The sequence below is a fragment of the Mchenga conophoros genome, linkage group LG3, assembly GCF_057382185.1.
Source record: "Mchenga conophoros isolate Kocher_MC1m ecotype Shallow Benthic linkage group LG3, M_conophoros_male_GT1.1, whole genome shotgun sequence".
NCBI lineage: Eukaryota > Metazoa > Chordata > Actinopteri > Cichliformes > Cichlidae > Mchenga > Mchenga conophoros.
In genome coordinates this window covers 64873993-64892437 of record NC_140528.1, presented here as the reverse complement: position 1 = coordinate 64892437, position 18445 = coordinate 64873993, and the positions used below count along the sequence as shown (strand labels likewise).

The following is an 18445-nucleotide window of genomic DNA, read 5'->3' as shown; positions in this document are numbered from 1 at the left end:
GAGAGAGGAGGAGGATCTTACTCTCAATGTAAAAGAAAGCCTGCGATAAAGGACCGCTGCTGTCCAGTACAGAATGCGTTCAGCTTGTCAAATTTACATAAATCTTTGATCGCTAGCAGTGTGACTCTGAAGTGCTGCACTGTATGTTTGTAAGTTTTCTCCCCAACAAACACAACACTGGCGACAAAACGTGTTGCACCGTCAAAGGCAACCGCGGGTGTGTTTGGTTTCATTCTTTAATTTTGGACTTATTTTTCTAGAAGGTTTGAACTTTGAGAGTTTAAACAAGAGAGAAAACTGTGAAAATGTTCGTGCCTGTCTGAGAAAAGTGAATAAAGTGTGTAGTGAGGGGTTTAACAGCCTTAAAACATCTATAATAATTGTAAAAAATAAAGTTGGCTACTTCGCAGATTTCACCTATCGTGGATTACTTTTAGAATTTAACTCCCGACATAAACGAGGGGACACTGTATTTTCTTGTTCCCCAGTCAGTCGTGTCCAGGGTTGGGTATCGTCACTGATTTCTAGAAGTCGATTCGATTTGAATGTGGGAAATTTTGCCTCAGACAGTCAGAAATATTATAATTCTGATCACTTATCAGTACATATCCATATTTTTATATCTATAAAAACAAAGCTGACACTTGTGAGACTTTATCAAAGGTGGGAGCATAACAGCAGGTGCCTGCTCTCATTTACTGTTTTAGCTGTTGAAATCTTGTGGTTTAACCTGAGATTCTGGCGTTTCGGGCAAAATACATTTATATTTAGAAAATCGATTCAGGATTTTATTGAATAAATGTCACGTTATTCAAGCTAGAATCGATTTTAATCGGAAAATAGATCATCAAAACCCACCCTAGTCGTGTCTTTTGTCTCTCTGGTCTCTGTGCTCCGTGTTCCCTATGTTCAGTGTCTCGTCCGTGTCTGTGTTATACTTGCTGTTTTACTTTGACGGTCTCTTGTCCTTTGTCACTGTTTCTAGTTTTGCTTCACCCTGGTCTCGACTGTTCTCCCCTCATGTGTCTCATTCCCTCGTTTCACTCAGTGTATTTCAGACCCGTGTTTCTCTCTGTCAGTGTCACGTCGTCCCCTCACCATGCTGCGTGTTTCCGTGCTCCCTGAGATCAGTGTCACTAGTTTACAGGTTTCCCAGTGTTTTTGTTATTAGTTCCCAGTTTTTTGTTTTATTTTGTTTTTGCAAGTTTTTTTCTTTTCGTGAAAATTATACCGCTGCAATAAAGCAGCCTTTTAAGTTCATTGCTCTGATGATTGTTTTGCGTTTGTGTCCTACATCCTCCCTGCCACACAGCCGTATCATAACAGTTTCACTGTGAGTGATTGCTGTGGATTTTATGTAAAACTTTATGTTGCATCTTCAAAAAATAGAAATAAAATAACTGAGACTAACAATGAAGTATCGTTGACACTGGTTTACTGAACCTTCTTTTCAGTGCATGTACAGAACATGAGTATCCATTTTCTACTGCCTCCTACAGGACACACTCTTCTTCCACTTCCTTACAACATTAATGTAACACAGAACCACTACTGGCTCTCCTGGCATTACCATTGTAACGACACACTCATTCTTTTTCTTTCAGATGAATAACAGGAACTTAGGATGTAGGTATCTATGAATAATAACTATTATGCATACTCATATATTTAACCAACTAATTTCTTGCGATACCACACTTTAAAACTTGTTTTACGCTACTTTTGATACTAAAATGAGAAGAAAGCCTGCAGTTTTATTGAAAGACGTGATATTTTCTTATTTTTGCATCCAACGTTGTGCAATATAATTTTTTTTTTTTTTAAAAGGTGAAATATGCCCAGCTTACATGACACAGTCAGTGTGATGATGTCACTCCACTGTGTTAACAAATACCCCAGAAACCCACAGTACTGATGAAATTATTTTGTTTTGTTTTTGAAATTAAAATGAGAGAAATATGTTCAACTTACATAAGACAGTCAATGTAATGACGTCACTCCACACTGTCCAGAAAGAACCTCGTCTACCCCGGCAGCTGTATTCTCCACTGTCAGACTCAGTAGCTCTGATGATTCTGTATTCATTGGATGTTGGAGGTGTGTTTAACTTGGCTGGACTCCATTCGTACGTCCACTGAGCTCCTTCACCTCCCTGAATCTCACATCTGACAGTGACTGTCTCACCGCTGTATATCACACCGCTGTATATCTGAGGCCAAGATGGCTGCAGTGTCACAGTGGGCTTAGGCAGAGCTGTTCAAACAAAAATATATCATTAGCACATAATTGGACTTGAAAATCAAAAAGTTCTTTCTTTTAAATAAATAAATTAAATCAGGTAATTAACGGATCTTTATATTCAACAGTTTACTTATTTCGACATCTTTACATTTCCATATTTATACATTTATGAACATATAATCAATGAGTCATCAGTTAGCTGTTGTTTCCTAACAATGTTGTTAAACCTCCAGTGATGGATTCAAAGCTGGAGGCTGCTCTGCTCTCATAAACTGTTCATAAAATGTGAAATACAAAGTTTTTATGTGGCACCAAAGTCAAAACTGGCAAAGAAAAACTAAGAGTAAAGGTTCAGTAACCAGGAAAGGAGCACAAACTGTTTTTTAAATCACTCTAAAAATACAAAACAGCACCATGAACTCCTCTGTGTCTGTAAGTGATCTGAAGACTGAACAAAGGTGAAACAATGTACTGAGCCTAATAATTAATAATTTGACAGATTTAGTGGTTTAAGTACTGGTGATTAGTGAATATTGACTTCCATTACAATTTGGAGAAGACGTTTTTCAACTCTCAAAATTTTTTAAACTCATCAGTTTCCTGAATAATGACTGAATCGCTTTTAGTTGTGACTAAATTCGTGTTTCTTCTCCTTCCTCTGCAAGTGTAGATGCCTCCATCAGAGACAGAGATTGCACTCTTAGAGCTAAAAGAGATGATCTCATTTTCAGATGAGGTTTTTCTGAACAGAGTAATTCACCTCACAGGTCAGTGTCACACTGCCCCCTGCTGGTGTGGTTGTGCTGTCAGAGTGGCCTTGACTTTAAGTTCTGTAACTTAGACAAATATGAAGCTATTATTGTGGTCCTTTTAGTGGAAGAAGGAGAAACCCACCACATCTGCCACACAGATGTTCCAGCTGCAGTTTTATTTCCTACTGCAACTGAGACTCAAATACAAGGTGAAGAGCAGGTGAGCCTGGCTGAGTAATACGCCACCTGGTGGTTTGTTCTGAGTGTGACAGAAAGCCTGAGCCTGTGAGTCTGAGCTCAGGGTTAATGAACCCTCGATTACAGAAAACCTTCTACACTCATCTGTGGATCTGTCACAGCAGAAGTGCAGCAAAGGTCACAAGTAATAAAACAGACAACAAAGAGAGCAGGTGAGCTGAAACTTGACCACACGTCTGTATTTTAAGTGCTTTATGCAAAACTTTAAGACTTTCCAGCTGATAATATCTGTGCATACAGATGTTTTGACATATTTACAAACCTGATCACACACACAGAGATAATAAAATGCACACAAGGGTTAATATATATACACATGACTTTGCTACAGTAAAATCTCCAAACTAAGCTACTATCATAGAAACACCAAATTAGAGAAAAAGTATTTTGTGTCCATTCTTCCAGTAGAGTCCACAGACTTGTAAATATGTGTCTCTGTAACAATGAGTGGAGTGCAGAGGTGTGAACTCAAATGCAGGAAGCAAAATAACTTAAATAAAACTGAACTTTAATATCTAAATAGTCTAAACATGGAAACATACAAAGAATCAAAACGTAAAACTAGAAATAAATAAACTGTCAATAGAAACAACTAAGAGATGAACACACGTGAGTGTTCACAGATGCTCTGACAAAGACTGACAAGACACAGCAGGACAATTTAAACAGGACTGGGAATGAGAAACAGTTAAAAACAAACAGGAAAATCATAAAAGAGGAAGAAAAATAACACAAAGTAGGAAAGAAAACAAACCTTTAAATTAAAGAGGAAATATTTTTTTAAAAGCTAAACAAAGATGAGGAAGAAGCACTCAGACTAAAATGATGAAACACCATGACAGTCATAAATGAATAAATCTATATCGATGGCACTTTGTCCAGTTTGTTTTACTTGTTACTCTTGTGTATGTGAAGTCTTTAACAACTTTTAGAGGTTTTTTTCAAGAGGACACTGAGGCAGACAGCACACCATGACACTATAAATAACTGAGAGTAAAAATTCATAATAAGACTGATTAAAGTCTTCAGGCAGGACTTTAACTGACTGACCTGTGGTTGCGTCTGTTTTCAGATTAGAGTTACCTGCATTTACCCTAAACTCATCACGCTGTGCTGTAATAAATTAGATTGATCCTCCAGTTCATCAGCATCTTGTGAATCCTAACTGTGATCTGTGAGGATGGACAGATAAATACTCATGAAAAGGAAATCAGTCAGTTTCAAGGCAACAAACTCTAGTAAATATAAAGTTTGTGTATCGGCTGAGTGAAACATCTGCTCACATGGTTGCACTCTTGATACGATCATTTTAATATTTTAACCAATAAATGCAGTGCAGTGTGAGCTGTATCATATACAATATTTTGTCCCTCAGGTTATTCCTGAAATATAGTTTGTTTCAAGTTTGTTATATGACGGGTCACATTTATTCATCCGCTTCTTCCTGGTCCGCTCATGTCAAAGTCCGCCATCTAGTGGTTAAATGGAGGAAGTGCCGAGTAATAATGGCTAGAGCTCCCTGTCTGTGATAGTTCTGCATCTGCTGCTCTTGAGATGGGATAAAGTGTAAGTTTGGGGAGATGATGGATTGCTTCTACATATTAGTGCTCTGTGGGTCTGTGAAGTTTACATTACTACTGTAAGCTAACTGTTAGTGCTTTGTTTTGCCTGTTAGCATAAAACATGTCAGCATGTGGTATTTGTATTTACGTCACTTGACAGGCTTTGTCCATTTATTGTTAATGTTATGATCGTGCATTGGTCATGTGACATGTGTGCATCTACACTGAGATTAAATGTACTTGCTCTGTTTTGTTGTTACAGTTTTACAGACTGAAAGTGGTACAAATGGTACATCAGTAAAAGCTGTGAAGAACGCCACAGTCTCCACATGGAGCGCTTACTGAAGCCATTTATGTTTAACTGCACAGGCTGAATAGAAGCATTGAGCCTGTGCAGAAGATAAGATGTAAACACAGGGAGGATATTATTGAGCACATTATAGGAGATAACAGCTACATATATGAACAGGAAGAAAATAATCATTTCTTACCTTCAGCATTTCCACAGATGACAGTACTGAGCACTAAAATAATCAATAAAACCTCATCAGACATTATACAATCAAACTGTTGTAACACAGTGTGCAACTATAAGTGATGCAAAAAGCAGCAGTGTATCAAACATTTAAACACTTAAAGAATCACAAGTCTGCTTTGTTCCAGCTCTCAGGTAAACAGGTTAAAGCAGTGACTCACTGTAATTCTCACAGATCAGAAACATTTTCATTAATCGCTGCCGTTCAAACAATGTCAGACGTGTACTTACAGAAAAAGCCCATCATGCAGAGCAAAGAGTGCCCCATCGTCACATCCAGCCTGCTGCACTCTGATCCTCAGATAATCAAACAGTTTTAGTTTGCAGATAAAGAGAAGTTGTGTTTAATATAGATACAACAAGAGTTTTTCTACAGGCTCTTATTCTGATTGGTCTCTCTGTGCTTCCTGCCGTTACACACAAAACTCAAACAGCTCCTGTAGCTTTGACCGCAGCAGTTGGTTGACATGTTTATATTTCCTGTCCACTGCAAACATAGAAGCTTGTTTCTTTTGTTGTGTTGTTTCCTTTTTCTATAATATAAAATGTTGTTGTGTTGCTTCATGTAAGTATGTTTTGCCCGTTTGGGGTATTTTTTGGCTGCAATATCCACTAATATTTGTCTCCTGGCAGGTCTCTGCAGACTGGGAGTCACTGAGAGTGAATATACCAAAACAGCTTTTCTACTTCGGTGCCTGTATTTTCACTAAAGCCTTTTTAAATCATTTTTCTCCTTTTAATTGTTTAACTGCAGAATTAAATTAAATTCTTACTTTAGGCTGCATTAAAATGTTTTTATTTTATTCGACTCTTAGCTGAAACATCATCATGCAGTAATATAGTGAAAAGGCTCCTTTGACCTCAGACCTGTGAAAGTTTTCACCTTGTGGTTAAATTCTGGTTTTAAGTTTGGTGGAGACCCAAACACAGGAAATGACTCAGTGTGTGGCTGAAGTGAGACTAAAGACTTTTATGTTTCACCAACTAAAGAACAATTAAATTCATAGATAAATTCAAAGTTATATTTATTATCTGTTGTCATTTCAAAGTAAAGCAGGAACTCATTTATTCTGCAGACTGTTCTTTGTCTTGCTTTGACATGTATGTGCAGATGCACACTGACCTCAGCCTCTGACTACATGTAAACACAATAAAATAAAACAAACTGATGATGTGAAACAATGATTGAAACACTGTAATAATGATGTTTGTGTTGAACACCACATGTTACCAACACAGATCATGTGATTGTGTTCAGAGTCAGTTCAAAAAGCAGACCCACATGCTAAATGGTTCTTATACAGCACTTATTTTACTCTTCTGAGTGCTTCACACAACTTGTAAATGGCCTGTATTTATATAGCACTTTACTAGTCCCTAAGGACCCCAAAGCGCTTTACATATCCAGTCATCCACCCATTCACACACTGGTGATGGCAAGCTACATTGTAGCCACAGCCACCCTGGGGCGCACTGACAGAGGCGAGGCTGCCGGACACTGGCGCCACCGGGCCCTCTGACCACCACCAGTAGGCAACGGGTGAAGTGTCTTGCCCAAGGACACAACGACCGAGACTGTCCGAGCCGAGGAACAAACCAGCAACCTTCCGATTACAAGGCGAACTCCCAACTTGTGCATTCACCCATTCACACTAGCACATTTTTCTTAGTGCTTTGTGACAAACATTCACACACATATTCATACTCCGATGGATGCCTCGGAGAGCAATTTGGGGTTAGTATCTTACCCAAGGATATGTGATAAGCAGACTAGGGGAAGCCAGGAATTGAACCAGCAACCCTCCGATCAGTAGATGTTCAGCCCTACCGCCTGAGCTACAGCCACCCTTGCAAAGCAGGACTCAGAGTACCAAACAAAGGTGACCTTTATTATGAAGCTGATAGTTTCAGGCCTCGATGGTAACAAACGAAGAAAACTGAGTTACAGATAACTGATCACAGGCACACAGAGACTTACCTGTGGCTCATCACAAAATCTCTATTGAGATCACAAAAGTGTCAACTTACACCCTCCAGTCAACATAAATAAATAACTGAGACTTAAACACTGTGTGATTCCACAAATGTTAATCTGTCCAAATGATTCAGTGATGTGTAGACTAATAGATCAGAAGATACTGTGGTGTATTACCTACAACATGACTGTAGACGGATCTTATCATAATTATTCCTGAAAGACTTTTACCTTTATTTTTACTCATGTTGCCATAGTAACTTTAACCTCCGAAGACCTGAACTCTTTCATAGCATTTTTATTTCTCTTTGCTATTTGGGCTGATTGGCACCTGATGAATGTAAAAACAAAGAATTACTTTTTATTGATTTTGCTCTACAAGGGCCTGATATCCACATATGGGGACATTCGATTGAAAATTTGATAGAACAGTGGCAGAATAATGTCCTCGTGAGTGGATATCAGGTCCTTGTAGAGCAAAATTTAGTACTGTGGTCTAGACAAGACAAAATGTGATGTCCACATATGTGGACGCCACAGGTTAAATCTTGAAAGCATGCTGAGAAAATGCACAAAGCATTGCAACAAACCACTATTGAACAGTTCACTTATAACTGGATCAAGCTTCCAGTTCCTCTTTACACTTACTGAGGTTTGATAACAAGAATAAGACGACACCACATTCACACCAGAGTTTTTGAAGTGTTTTAGAGCAGTGGGTTGATGTGGACGGTTGTTTCTCCTTGTATATTATGTGCATGTGATCACAGCTCTGGGCCCTGTCCTCCGTCTTCCCTCTGCTCTCTTTCAGGTGCTGTTTGTTTTCTGTGTCATTTCCTCTTTTTTCTTTTTTTTAAAAATCTCTTTCCTTCTTCTAATTTCTTCCTCCCCACCTGTCAGCTCTGGCACTGTTACAGTAAAGATGTGTAATCTTTTTTTATTTTACTTTAATACCTGTAAATAGTTAATGTAGCAGTTAAAGCACAGTTTCTATAGTAAATGTTCTTCCTCATTTTAACTCTGCAGGCTGATGAAGGAAACAACAAAAGATCATTGAGGTTTGTTTCAGTGCAGAGATGGTGCAGATAAGACTGCAGCTCCGTGTGAACTTGCAGTTATACAAATAACAATGTTTACACAATATTTTCCATCATTCACGTCTTTTTGAGAAGTGATCCTTCCTGTCACAGTCTGATCTACAGGTCAGAGTCTAAACACTTTCTGCATATGTTCATGGTCTCAGTCATTAAAGTTTCACATGTTACTGACATGTTAATATTATAAAGTATTTTCCTCATCAGGGTATGAAGAGGACAATAAAGTGCAGTGTGCTTTAGGACCTTATGTTTGCTGGATACTGATGGCTTAAAATAAGACACTGCTACACACAAAACTATTGTCTCAAACTACAGGCTGCATTTCCTCTTTTGCATGTGGTCGAGACGAAAATGAGGCCGTTCAGTAGATTAAAAATAAACCTGTGGCAGAACAGACAGTAACCACCAACAACCCTTCACACACATATCGGCACTGTAGCTATTCTGCATTGTCATTTTTGCGGTTTGATCTTAATGCCTTTAAATTTCATATACAAACAGATGTCATGGTCCTCCAGTCCTCTCTGACTTCCTGTCAGTGCTCTTGTTGTTCCTCTCTCTCTCTCTCCTGCTGTCCTCTCCACCTGGGTGGTGCACCATTCCAGGTTCCTGCCTTTAGCCAAAGCAACTGCTGCTCATCATCCTCATCCGATGCTTAAGGTGGTGGCTGAGCTGTAGGCTTTGCTGGATTGTTGTACTTAGTTTAGTTACTGTAACCAAGACACAGAATAACTCCAGCTTTGTGTCTTTTTCATTGTAGCTGAAGTACGGGACAAACTGTTCCTTTTCAGCTCAATACGAAACGCGTAATATTTTCTCTGAATACGAGATGATTCAGTTTTTTAGGGGACAGTTGGCAACTCTACTAATTAACCTTATGAACAAAATAAAGTCCAACATCAGTAACATCATAGCACCCACCCAGCTGTATAGAAACTCCATCATGCTAGCTAGTACCCAGTACGAAAAGGTCAGCATAACGAAAATAAACTCCACCTAAACTTGGTTTATATCTGACCCAGATAGACTGCAGGTCATAACTTCTTACCTGAAGTTCAGTTCACACTCAGACCGGCGGCCGCCACGGGTCTCTGCTCCTCCTGCCTCACCTGCTGGCCTCCACCACTTGCTAATGGTACTCAGTCTGTGGAGGCTCCATGATAGCCACCACACGAAGTAACGAGCCTATCTAAATCCCAGTAACGATTGACACGTTCCTGATTTTGGCATAATAACTAGTTACCGTGCTCGTTACCACAATAATAACGTAGTTACTGTAACGCGTTAGTCAACACTGGTGAGAGCTTTGTGATATTTACTGTGTTTGGAGTCTCAAGTTAGTTTGTTGTCTTGTGTAGTTAGTGTGTAGTGTAGTCGTTGTTTTGTTTTGTGTGTCAGTTCTACTAGTGAATGTCACAGTTGCTGTCTTAAAGCCACCAAAGGCAGACTGCAGTGTAAATGCTGAGTGACACACCTGCTGTCAGACCTGCAGGATTTATCCCTGTGCTGTTCTCATCTGTGTTTTAGTGACAGAAACTATTTTTTGGAGTTGCATAAATAATTTGTTCTCTTCTTATTTGATGCAGAACACCTGATTGTTCTGTAAACAGTTTTAAATGGTTATATAAAAAACGTCTGAGCCTTGGCTGCATTTTTAGGTAAATAGTACCATATAACTTTGTTGTTTGCAAAACTTGTGCATATTTTTTAAAAATGTACAATTTGTATTTGCATTTCAAGTTATGAAAATGATTCGTTAAACATGCTTTTGGTTTTTACAGTCAAAAATATCACTTTGTCTGAATTTAGATAAATTGTGCTGATACATTATATCAAAATGGGCAAATAACAGATTGGCAAGATAAACAGTTTTTAAAGGTGAAATATAGAGGCCGAATCAAAAGTAGTCAAAAATGGCCAGTTATACCCTGGACACCAGAGGGTTAAAGGCTAAAAGCAAAGTTGTCACCAAGTACTGTTTATATTTGTGTGTATTTCTGCAGCTTTTTTAAGTATTAACTTGGTGCCTTTGGGTGAAATAATGGTAATATGACTGATCCATATACTCACAAAGAATAGCCACTTGTTTCTGTGCTACCAAAGTTCCCCGGCTTTCATTCAAAATGTGTTTATCGTCACCACCGACACATTAAACTACTTAAACATTATAAATGTCTTCAAGCTCACACTGAGGCCTGTGGGGCACAATCAGCCACTGAGACAGTTCACACATTTATGTGTGTTTGTATATGAATATTTCATACTTTAAGGGTGCTTGCTTATTTAAGGGAGATGAACAAAGTATATTGGAATTGCACATAATAATATCATAGATGATAAATTAAAAAGATTTTAAGTAGATGCTTGTGCATTCTTAAAGTCTCATATGTTGAATTGAACTATGTGATCTGTTCAAAGCCTCCCAGTCAGTGCTGTTCTCCATGCCTGTCTGACTGTACATGATGTCATTAGCACAAACACTTTAAAGGTGATCATTTAGGACTTCAGCAATAATACAGACAGCAATGTAGTTAGCAATAAAACAGTTTTATTGGGAATTAACTTAAAAAACAAACATCAGTCTCCTATTTTCTATCACACAGGAAAGAAGCATCAATATCTGATAATTTATTTATTTGGGGGGGGGGGGGGGGGGGGTCAACAGGAGAAGAATATCTCTAACAAGTTGATTTGTTAACATCTTAATTTTTAAGTGAAATGTGCATTTTGAGTTTATACATCATGTATATAAGGCGACCGTCCTTTTGCAGTATTTTTGTGTGCTGCGTTTTTCTGTCTTAACAAAAGGGGAACAAATGTGTCTAAGTTCACCCAGGATGATTTGTTTTCATTTTCACATGGTCTTACTGAGGTAATGCGAAAAGACTATGTGCACCTTAGCATATGCTACTTCCGGTGGCACCCAAAATGCACACAGATGGAAGCAAAAGGTGAACTTAAATACAGCTTTAATGCTGGACGACAAAACAGAAAACTGGCTGAAGTAAAATACAAAATAAACTTACGCAGGCAGACAGAACACACAACATGAATGAGGGCAGATCGCAGCACTTTTGGACTTTTGCAAATATGTAATGTCCTGATAAATCGAGCAGATATTTGAAGTTTACACAGCTACATTCTCGACTGAAAATATCTTAAGCATTTATTTTGTGACCAAGAAAGAGTAATATTAAAACAAAGTAGCTGCCGCCATTGTTGGAAACTAGAATTGGCAGCGCTATGAATTCTGGGTTAGATCGGGCCACAAAGAATACACCCGACCCATCCTTTCAATCTAAGGAAAAGGACACATTTGGAGGAGTCTTCGAGGTTGGACAGTCTTCGTTGCGTTGCTGTAACGTTATCGACCTACAAATGCAGCCTGCAAAGGATGCAGCCCCTGAATTTGGACACATCAACGATACTGGAGACGGCTTCTTCTTGTTTTTGTGTTGAACACTAGTTGACCTGATCGTGACTAGTCAACGAATCGTAGCAACCCCAGTTGTTATTATTGGATGACTCTACACAGGTTTAGCTGAGATGTCGGTGACAGAAAGTGATTATAGGGTTGTAGCTTACACCGTCCCGATCATTGTGTTCTTATTTCTTAGAGCAAAAGAAGTGTCAGTCTGGACAAATGAACAGAAAAACTAAACAGAGGCCGATTCTGTTGGCATTGATATTTTTTATATTGTCATTTGTGCTAAAATATATAGATATAGAATCATCACCTTTATGTGTCCTAATATGGCTATAATTATGAAGAAGGCAGACAGTCAGAGGATTTATTTTCAACCTTCTACTATTTCCTTTATCTGTGTCTGTGCTGACAAAATGTGCTTTCTTTATTTAGAGTGCAGCTTAGTCCAGAGATGAGCTATGTTATACATTAGGAAAGCACCATGTTCAGTTTCTTCTAAAGTGCAAGACTTCACACCGTTAAATGTTTGTTTGAGACATGACTTATTACAAGTTCCTGTTTTTATAGTTTAGCAAGGTGCTTGTTTCTGCTTTTCTGCATACCTCATACACACGGTTTAAGTTCATTGAAAGGTCGCGTGTCTATGTATGGTATAGCTGGAAACACGCACACACATGCAGTCTGAGCAGAAGAAAAGCTGCTCTGGAAACATGAGCAACAGTTTGACAGGTGACCAGAAAGATGGTGAAGCTCAGCAAACATGAAGCAATTTGATACCAGAACAAAAGAGAAATGTCTCCCAAGAACAGCAACGACTTCACAGTTTAAAGAAGAACGATGATTCATAACCATCAAAGAGCAAATCTGAGGATAAACAGAAGAAAAGTGATTTGATTGAGAGGAGAGTGATTCTCAGAGACGGTCACTGAACAGGAGACGTGACGACTTTCAGGACGCCTCACTGACATTCATTGATGCAGATGATGATTTGGACTGTGACTAACCCGAAGATAACAGTTATATTTGTTACCATTTATGATATTTTGACTCTAAATGATGTATTTTTTTATTATCGTAAAGCATTTCTAAAACCAGTAACACTGAGATTTTATCCACTTCTGTCTGTAGTTTTGTGTCATGGTCACAAGTCTGTGAAAACAAAGTGAGTGTAATCTCTAAGAGTTCAAACTTAAGTGCAAATTAAAATATTTTGATGAAAATAAAACCATCAGAAATGTTTACATGAACCAAATCACAAAAACTGGAAGATGGAGGATGGAAAACATGGAAAACAATCAGGTACTGAGCAGAATTAATGTGTGGAAATGTCACATCAGGTGTTCAGCATTAAAGGGGACATGAAACACTACATGTATAAATGCTGATGTACATCATGGAGCCCAGCTCTCAAAAACTGACACAGATGTAACTCTGACTGTGAAGCTTAATTTAAGAAATAAGTGCTTAGAGTTATAAAAAGATGTTCAGCGCCATCTTCTGTCAGTACAGAGCATCACATCACCAGGTCGGTTTGTTTCAGTCAAAGACTCACATCAGTTTATGTTAAGTAACTAATAGCAGAACCAATAACTCAGTGAAAATAAGGACACTAAAACTAAACATCAGTTTAATGGGGTCACTGTTGTGCTGCTGTCAGCTGCAACAATGAGTTTTATGTTAAAACCGAGGACATACTGTCTGCTTTCACCGTCTGTCTCTTTAGCAGTAAGAGGTTCTGCGCTGTTTGGTTAGCTGCACTGACACAGGAAAATCCAGCTGTTAGCTGTAATGTTCAGGTCTGTGAAGCACTTTATGAACGAGGACTTCATGAAGGAGAGTCTGTTTGACATGTTTTGTGAACTTTAAGTTCTTATTTCTTAAATCCAGTTTCACAGACAGTTACATGTGAGTCAGTGTTTGAGAGCAGGGCTCTAAGATGTAAATTATCATTTATACATGTGGTGTTTTTTAACGTCCACTATAAAGGACAAATGTAATTTCATGCATTTGAACCTGTTTTACATACAAGAACATGTTTGAGTAAATATTTAACTATTTTTCACGTAGAACCACTTAACAGTGTCCCAGCTGTAGATCTTCTGTCGTGAGCTGAGAAAAGAAGTGTTTCTATAATCTGCTGCAGAGGACTGTGGAAATGTTTGCTGCATAAATCAGCAGCTACAAACACTGAGAACCTGCCTGGATATCAGCATAAGGACGTGTGTGAGGGGTCACTGGCTGCCCCTGTGTCTGTCCCACCTGTGTTGGAGAACAATAAGGTTTATTATAAAAGCATTGTCTCCCCTTGATGCAACGTGAAGTTCTGTTTTGTGTTTGAGTCTTTACAGGTGTGTAATGTTACTGTACCTTATAGGATTTGTTTAGAAGGCGCAGACAGACTCTGTATCTGTGTGGACGAGGAAACCATCTGGTTTTACTTTCATGTAAACATCTGGCCTCAGACACATAACTTATCATTTGTAATTTGTTCTGTGTTGTAAAGATTTTTTTTGCAAAACATGTGAAGCTGAAACACTTCTCCATCTTCTTCTGTATCAGTAAAAAAACATTAAGACCTCTCCTGGGAACTGACAGTGACTTGAAAAAGTATCATACCCTTTGAACGTTTACACATTTTGTCACCTTACAACCACCAACTTAAATGTTTTTACTGGGATGTTCTGTGATAGACCAACACAAATAGTGCAGAACTGTGAAGTGGTATGAAAATGATACATGGTTTTCAAAATTTTAAGCAAATAAAACTCTGAAAAGTGTGGCATGCATTTGTTTTCAACCCACCTTCGTCAATACTTTGTAGAGACACTGCTCGCTGCATTTACAGCTGCAAGTCTTTACCAGCTTTGCACATCTACAGACTGAAATGTTTGCCAATTATTTGTTGCAAAATGGCTCAAGCTCAGCCAGACTGTGAACAGCAATTTTTCAAGTCTTGCCACAGATGCTCAGTGGGATTTAGGTCTGGACTTTGACTGAGCCATTCTAACACAAGAATATTCTTTGATCTAAACCAGGGGTCGGCTGGTGTCCTGAAGGTTTTAGAGATCACCCTGGGTTTGCAGTTGTAGCATGCTTTTTCCATTTTTGGATGATGGATTGAACAATACTCCTTGAGATGTTCAAAGCTTGGGATATTTTTTTTATTACCTAACCCTGCTTTAAACTTATCTCCAACTTTATCCCTGACCTGTCTGGTGAGTTCCTTGGTCTTCATGATGCTGTTTGTTCACTAATGTTCTCTAACAAACCACTGAGGCCTCCACAGAGCAGCTAAATAGGTGACTTCTGAAGGTAAATGAATGCACTGGATTTTAATGAGGGATATCAGAGTACAGGTGGCTGAAAACAAATGCACGCCACACTTTTTAAAACCATGTATCATTTTCATACCACTTCACAATTATGTGCTACGTTGTGTTGGTCTATCAGAGAAAATCTCAGTTTAAAAAAGGTGTCAAAATGTGTAGAAGTTCAACAGGTATGAATACTTAAGCTCATGTAAGCTCATGCTTTGTTCAGTTTGATCAGAAATATCCAAGTGACCAGTTTAATGTTGAAGGAAGTGATCAGAGTAAAATACAGCTTTATTATCCACTTAGCTTTGGTTCAGACTAATAATTGGTTCTTAGTGCAGTGGCACTTTGATATCACTGCAATGTGTTGTCATGCTAATAATGCCAGTAATAGATTACTTTGGCTTGTACAGTAAACATGTAGCTTGCAAAGAACAACGAACATGTGTTTTTATTCTTCATTTGTTTGGTGTTTAACTGTTTTCCCATCTCACTAAATACACAGATTTAAAAAGGTGAAAAGAACAAAATAATACATTTGAATAAATGTCTGTTTCCTAACATGAGAAAAATGCCGCCGGACCTAACTTATATTAATAAGTCCACCCAAAATGAATTTCATACTAATTAAAAATCTTTCCAAACCAGGTTTTCTTTTTATAAAATTAACTTTGGTGTACTCACTCTCAGTTCTAAGATCTTTAAACTCAATAAGAGAGGAGGTGATGTCATCGTATTCATCTGATCCTGAAATGTTCATATTTTATTTACAGGATTGTTAAAACATATAACATGAAATTAGATTCATTAAATTAAAAATAAGTTTAATCTCTAATTGTTCTGTGCTTTCCAGCACATATACTGTACCATTTCTGTTGTTTTTCACTTGTGTGACTGATTCATAGAGGTCAGCAGTACCTAAAGAAAAAACAAGCCAGGCTCACATTAATCATTTTATTACAGTTACACTAAAGATCAGAGCAAAAACAGAAACGCTGTGAGAGTCAAAACCAGGACTGTAAGATCTTTAAATGTTATTTAAAAAACTGCTGAACACAAACTGAACCTGATAAATGTTCGTGTTAATGGAGGTTTAATAAAAGTCAGTATCCATCCATCCATTCGCTTCTGCTTATCCTTTTCAGGGGCGCTGGAGTCTATCCCAGCTGTAATAGGTCGAGAGGCAGGCTACATCCTGGACAGGTCGCCAGTCTGTCGCAGGGCTCACACACAGGGACAGACAACCATTCGTGCTCACATTCACTCCCACATTCACACCTATGGGCAATTTAGATTGATCAATTAGCCTTTCCCCACTAAAAGTCAATATTAATAATGATAATAAAGATGGTTTAAATACTGACCATGCTGAAGAGAGCCGTACACATGAGTTTCATTCTGGTTGACTCCATGATTTGTGGAGGAGCCCGGACTGTGACTCTCAGACTGGATCGACCTAAAACAGGAAATAAACACAATTGTCATGGTCCTCGGTCTTTTGACCCAACGGTTTGTGTTTTTCATTATTATGATCTTGTGTTTGTTCTGTTTGTGTACTGGGGTTTAGACTTTTTAGTTCCTAGAGTTTGGTTTCTGTGTTTCCTCTGTTTAGTGTCTGTACCGTGTCTCTGTGCATTTCCTGTTTTATTGTGAAGATCCATGTCTTCTGTTAGTGTGTTCAGTTTATGTTTTCCCCTGTCTCGTCAGTTCAATTTGGTTCAGCTGTGTCTGCCTCCTGTTTGCTATTCCACGTTTCCCTCTGTGTGTATTTATAGTGTGTGTCCTCGTGTGTTTGTTGCTGGTTCGTCTGTGTTCTTTCCCTGCATCATTCTGTGTCGTCCCCAGTGTCTCCCTGCATCACCATTTTGCCTTTGCTGTCTCTGTTTGTTTCACCACTTCATGAATAAAACTCATTTGCATCTCAGCTGCCTGCATCTTAGGTCCTAATTCTCAGCCTCCACTCATCTGCCACGGCAGACGTGACAACAATAAACTCAAAAGTAACTGATGTTTGTTTAAAATAATAATAAAAAGTATTTTACCAACCTGGTGAAGCAGGAATCTGTAAGATAAGATAAGAATACTTTATTAATCTCAGAGGAAACCAAGCGGTCACAGTGGCTCAAAGACAGTAAGAACAGTAACTGACTAAACTAAATAATATAATATATCACAAAGTATGAATAATAATGCACACCACAAAAAGTAGAGAATTTCAATTCTGTTGTACCAGCTGCAAATGGAAGCATTTCATCGTGTAGTCGATGGATGTTAGTAGCAGCAGGTATAGAGTATTGCACATTGAGATATTTACAGACACCAGTGTGTGCATGTGTGCTTTCACGTGATGATGTATGTTGTAGAGTCTGACAGCAGCTGGAAGGAAAGATCTCCTAAATCTCTCCTTCACACTGTGGGTGCAGCAGCCTGTCACTGCAGGAGCTGCTCAGTGCTGTCAGAGTGACCTGCATGGGGTGCGAGGTGTTATCTAACAGGGGTTACAGCTGAGCCACCATCCTGTCACTGACTACCTCCACTGGGTCATGAGGACGTCCCAGAACAGAGCTGGTCTTCTTCATCAGACTGTTCAGATTCTTTCAATTACAATTATTATGTTTAAATGTTTCACTGATATTTTCTGTCATCAGATGTCAAGGGAAAATTGTATTTAGTAGTCAGTATAATCTTTTAGTGATATAAGTTTGCATATGGTAGAATACTGCATGTAGTTATTTGTATTAGGAAATGTTTAACCATGTATGTTTAGAGGCATATAATCAATTGTGTAGTGACAGGATGTGTGATTTTCAGCAGGCTTGGTTCACCCCCACATCCTGGGAGCATGGGAAAGAGCTCGTACCTTGTTTTATTGTTTTATTGTTTTACGGTAGGATTAACGTAGCTATGTCTGTTTTAGTTTAAGTGCCTTCTTTACATATAGATGAACTGCTGGACTTCCTCACTGTGTTATCCAGGGTGAGGGGGGGTCACCCTTCTCCTGACCAAGGATGTACCTTTTGTGCTTTCATGTTATATGACCCTTTGATCAGCAACACACACACACACACACACACACACACACACACACACACACACACCAAACAGTGATTTTAACCCTTGTGTGGTGTTCGTATTTTTGTTACTCAGCCAGTGTTCATGGGTCTGGTGGACCCGCTAGAGTTTTGGCTTTCCAAATTAACACTATCAAACAATTTTATGTTAAATTACTCAACAGATGTTTACTTCATCCCAATTACAAGACATATGAACAGCAAGCATGGTTA

At 38.6% G+C, this 18445-nt stretch overlaps 1 protein-coding gene and 1 pseudogene across 1 annotated transcript in view; both read right to left on the bottom strand.

Moving 5' to 3' along the window:
• LOC146580115 (obscurin-like) overlaps positions 1 to 5616 on the bottom strand; it is a 374391-nt pseudogene extending 368775 nt beyond the window's left edge.
• Positions 5617 to 14228: 8612 nt separating this feature from the next.
• LOC146580106 (uncharacterized) overlaps positions 14229 to 18445 on the bottom strand; it is a 326051-nt gene continuing 321834 nt past the window's right edge. The window contains exons 47-48 of the mRNA XM_085268041.1: positions 15846 to 15908; positions 14229 to 14254 (exon numbers count right to left, since the gene is read on the bottom strand). Coding sequence (XP_085124167.1) covers positions 14229 to 14254; positions 15846 to 15908 — 89 coding nt within the window. The remainder of the gene's footprint in view (positions 14255 to 15845; positions 15909 to 18445) is intronic.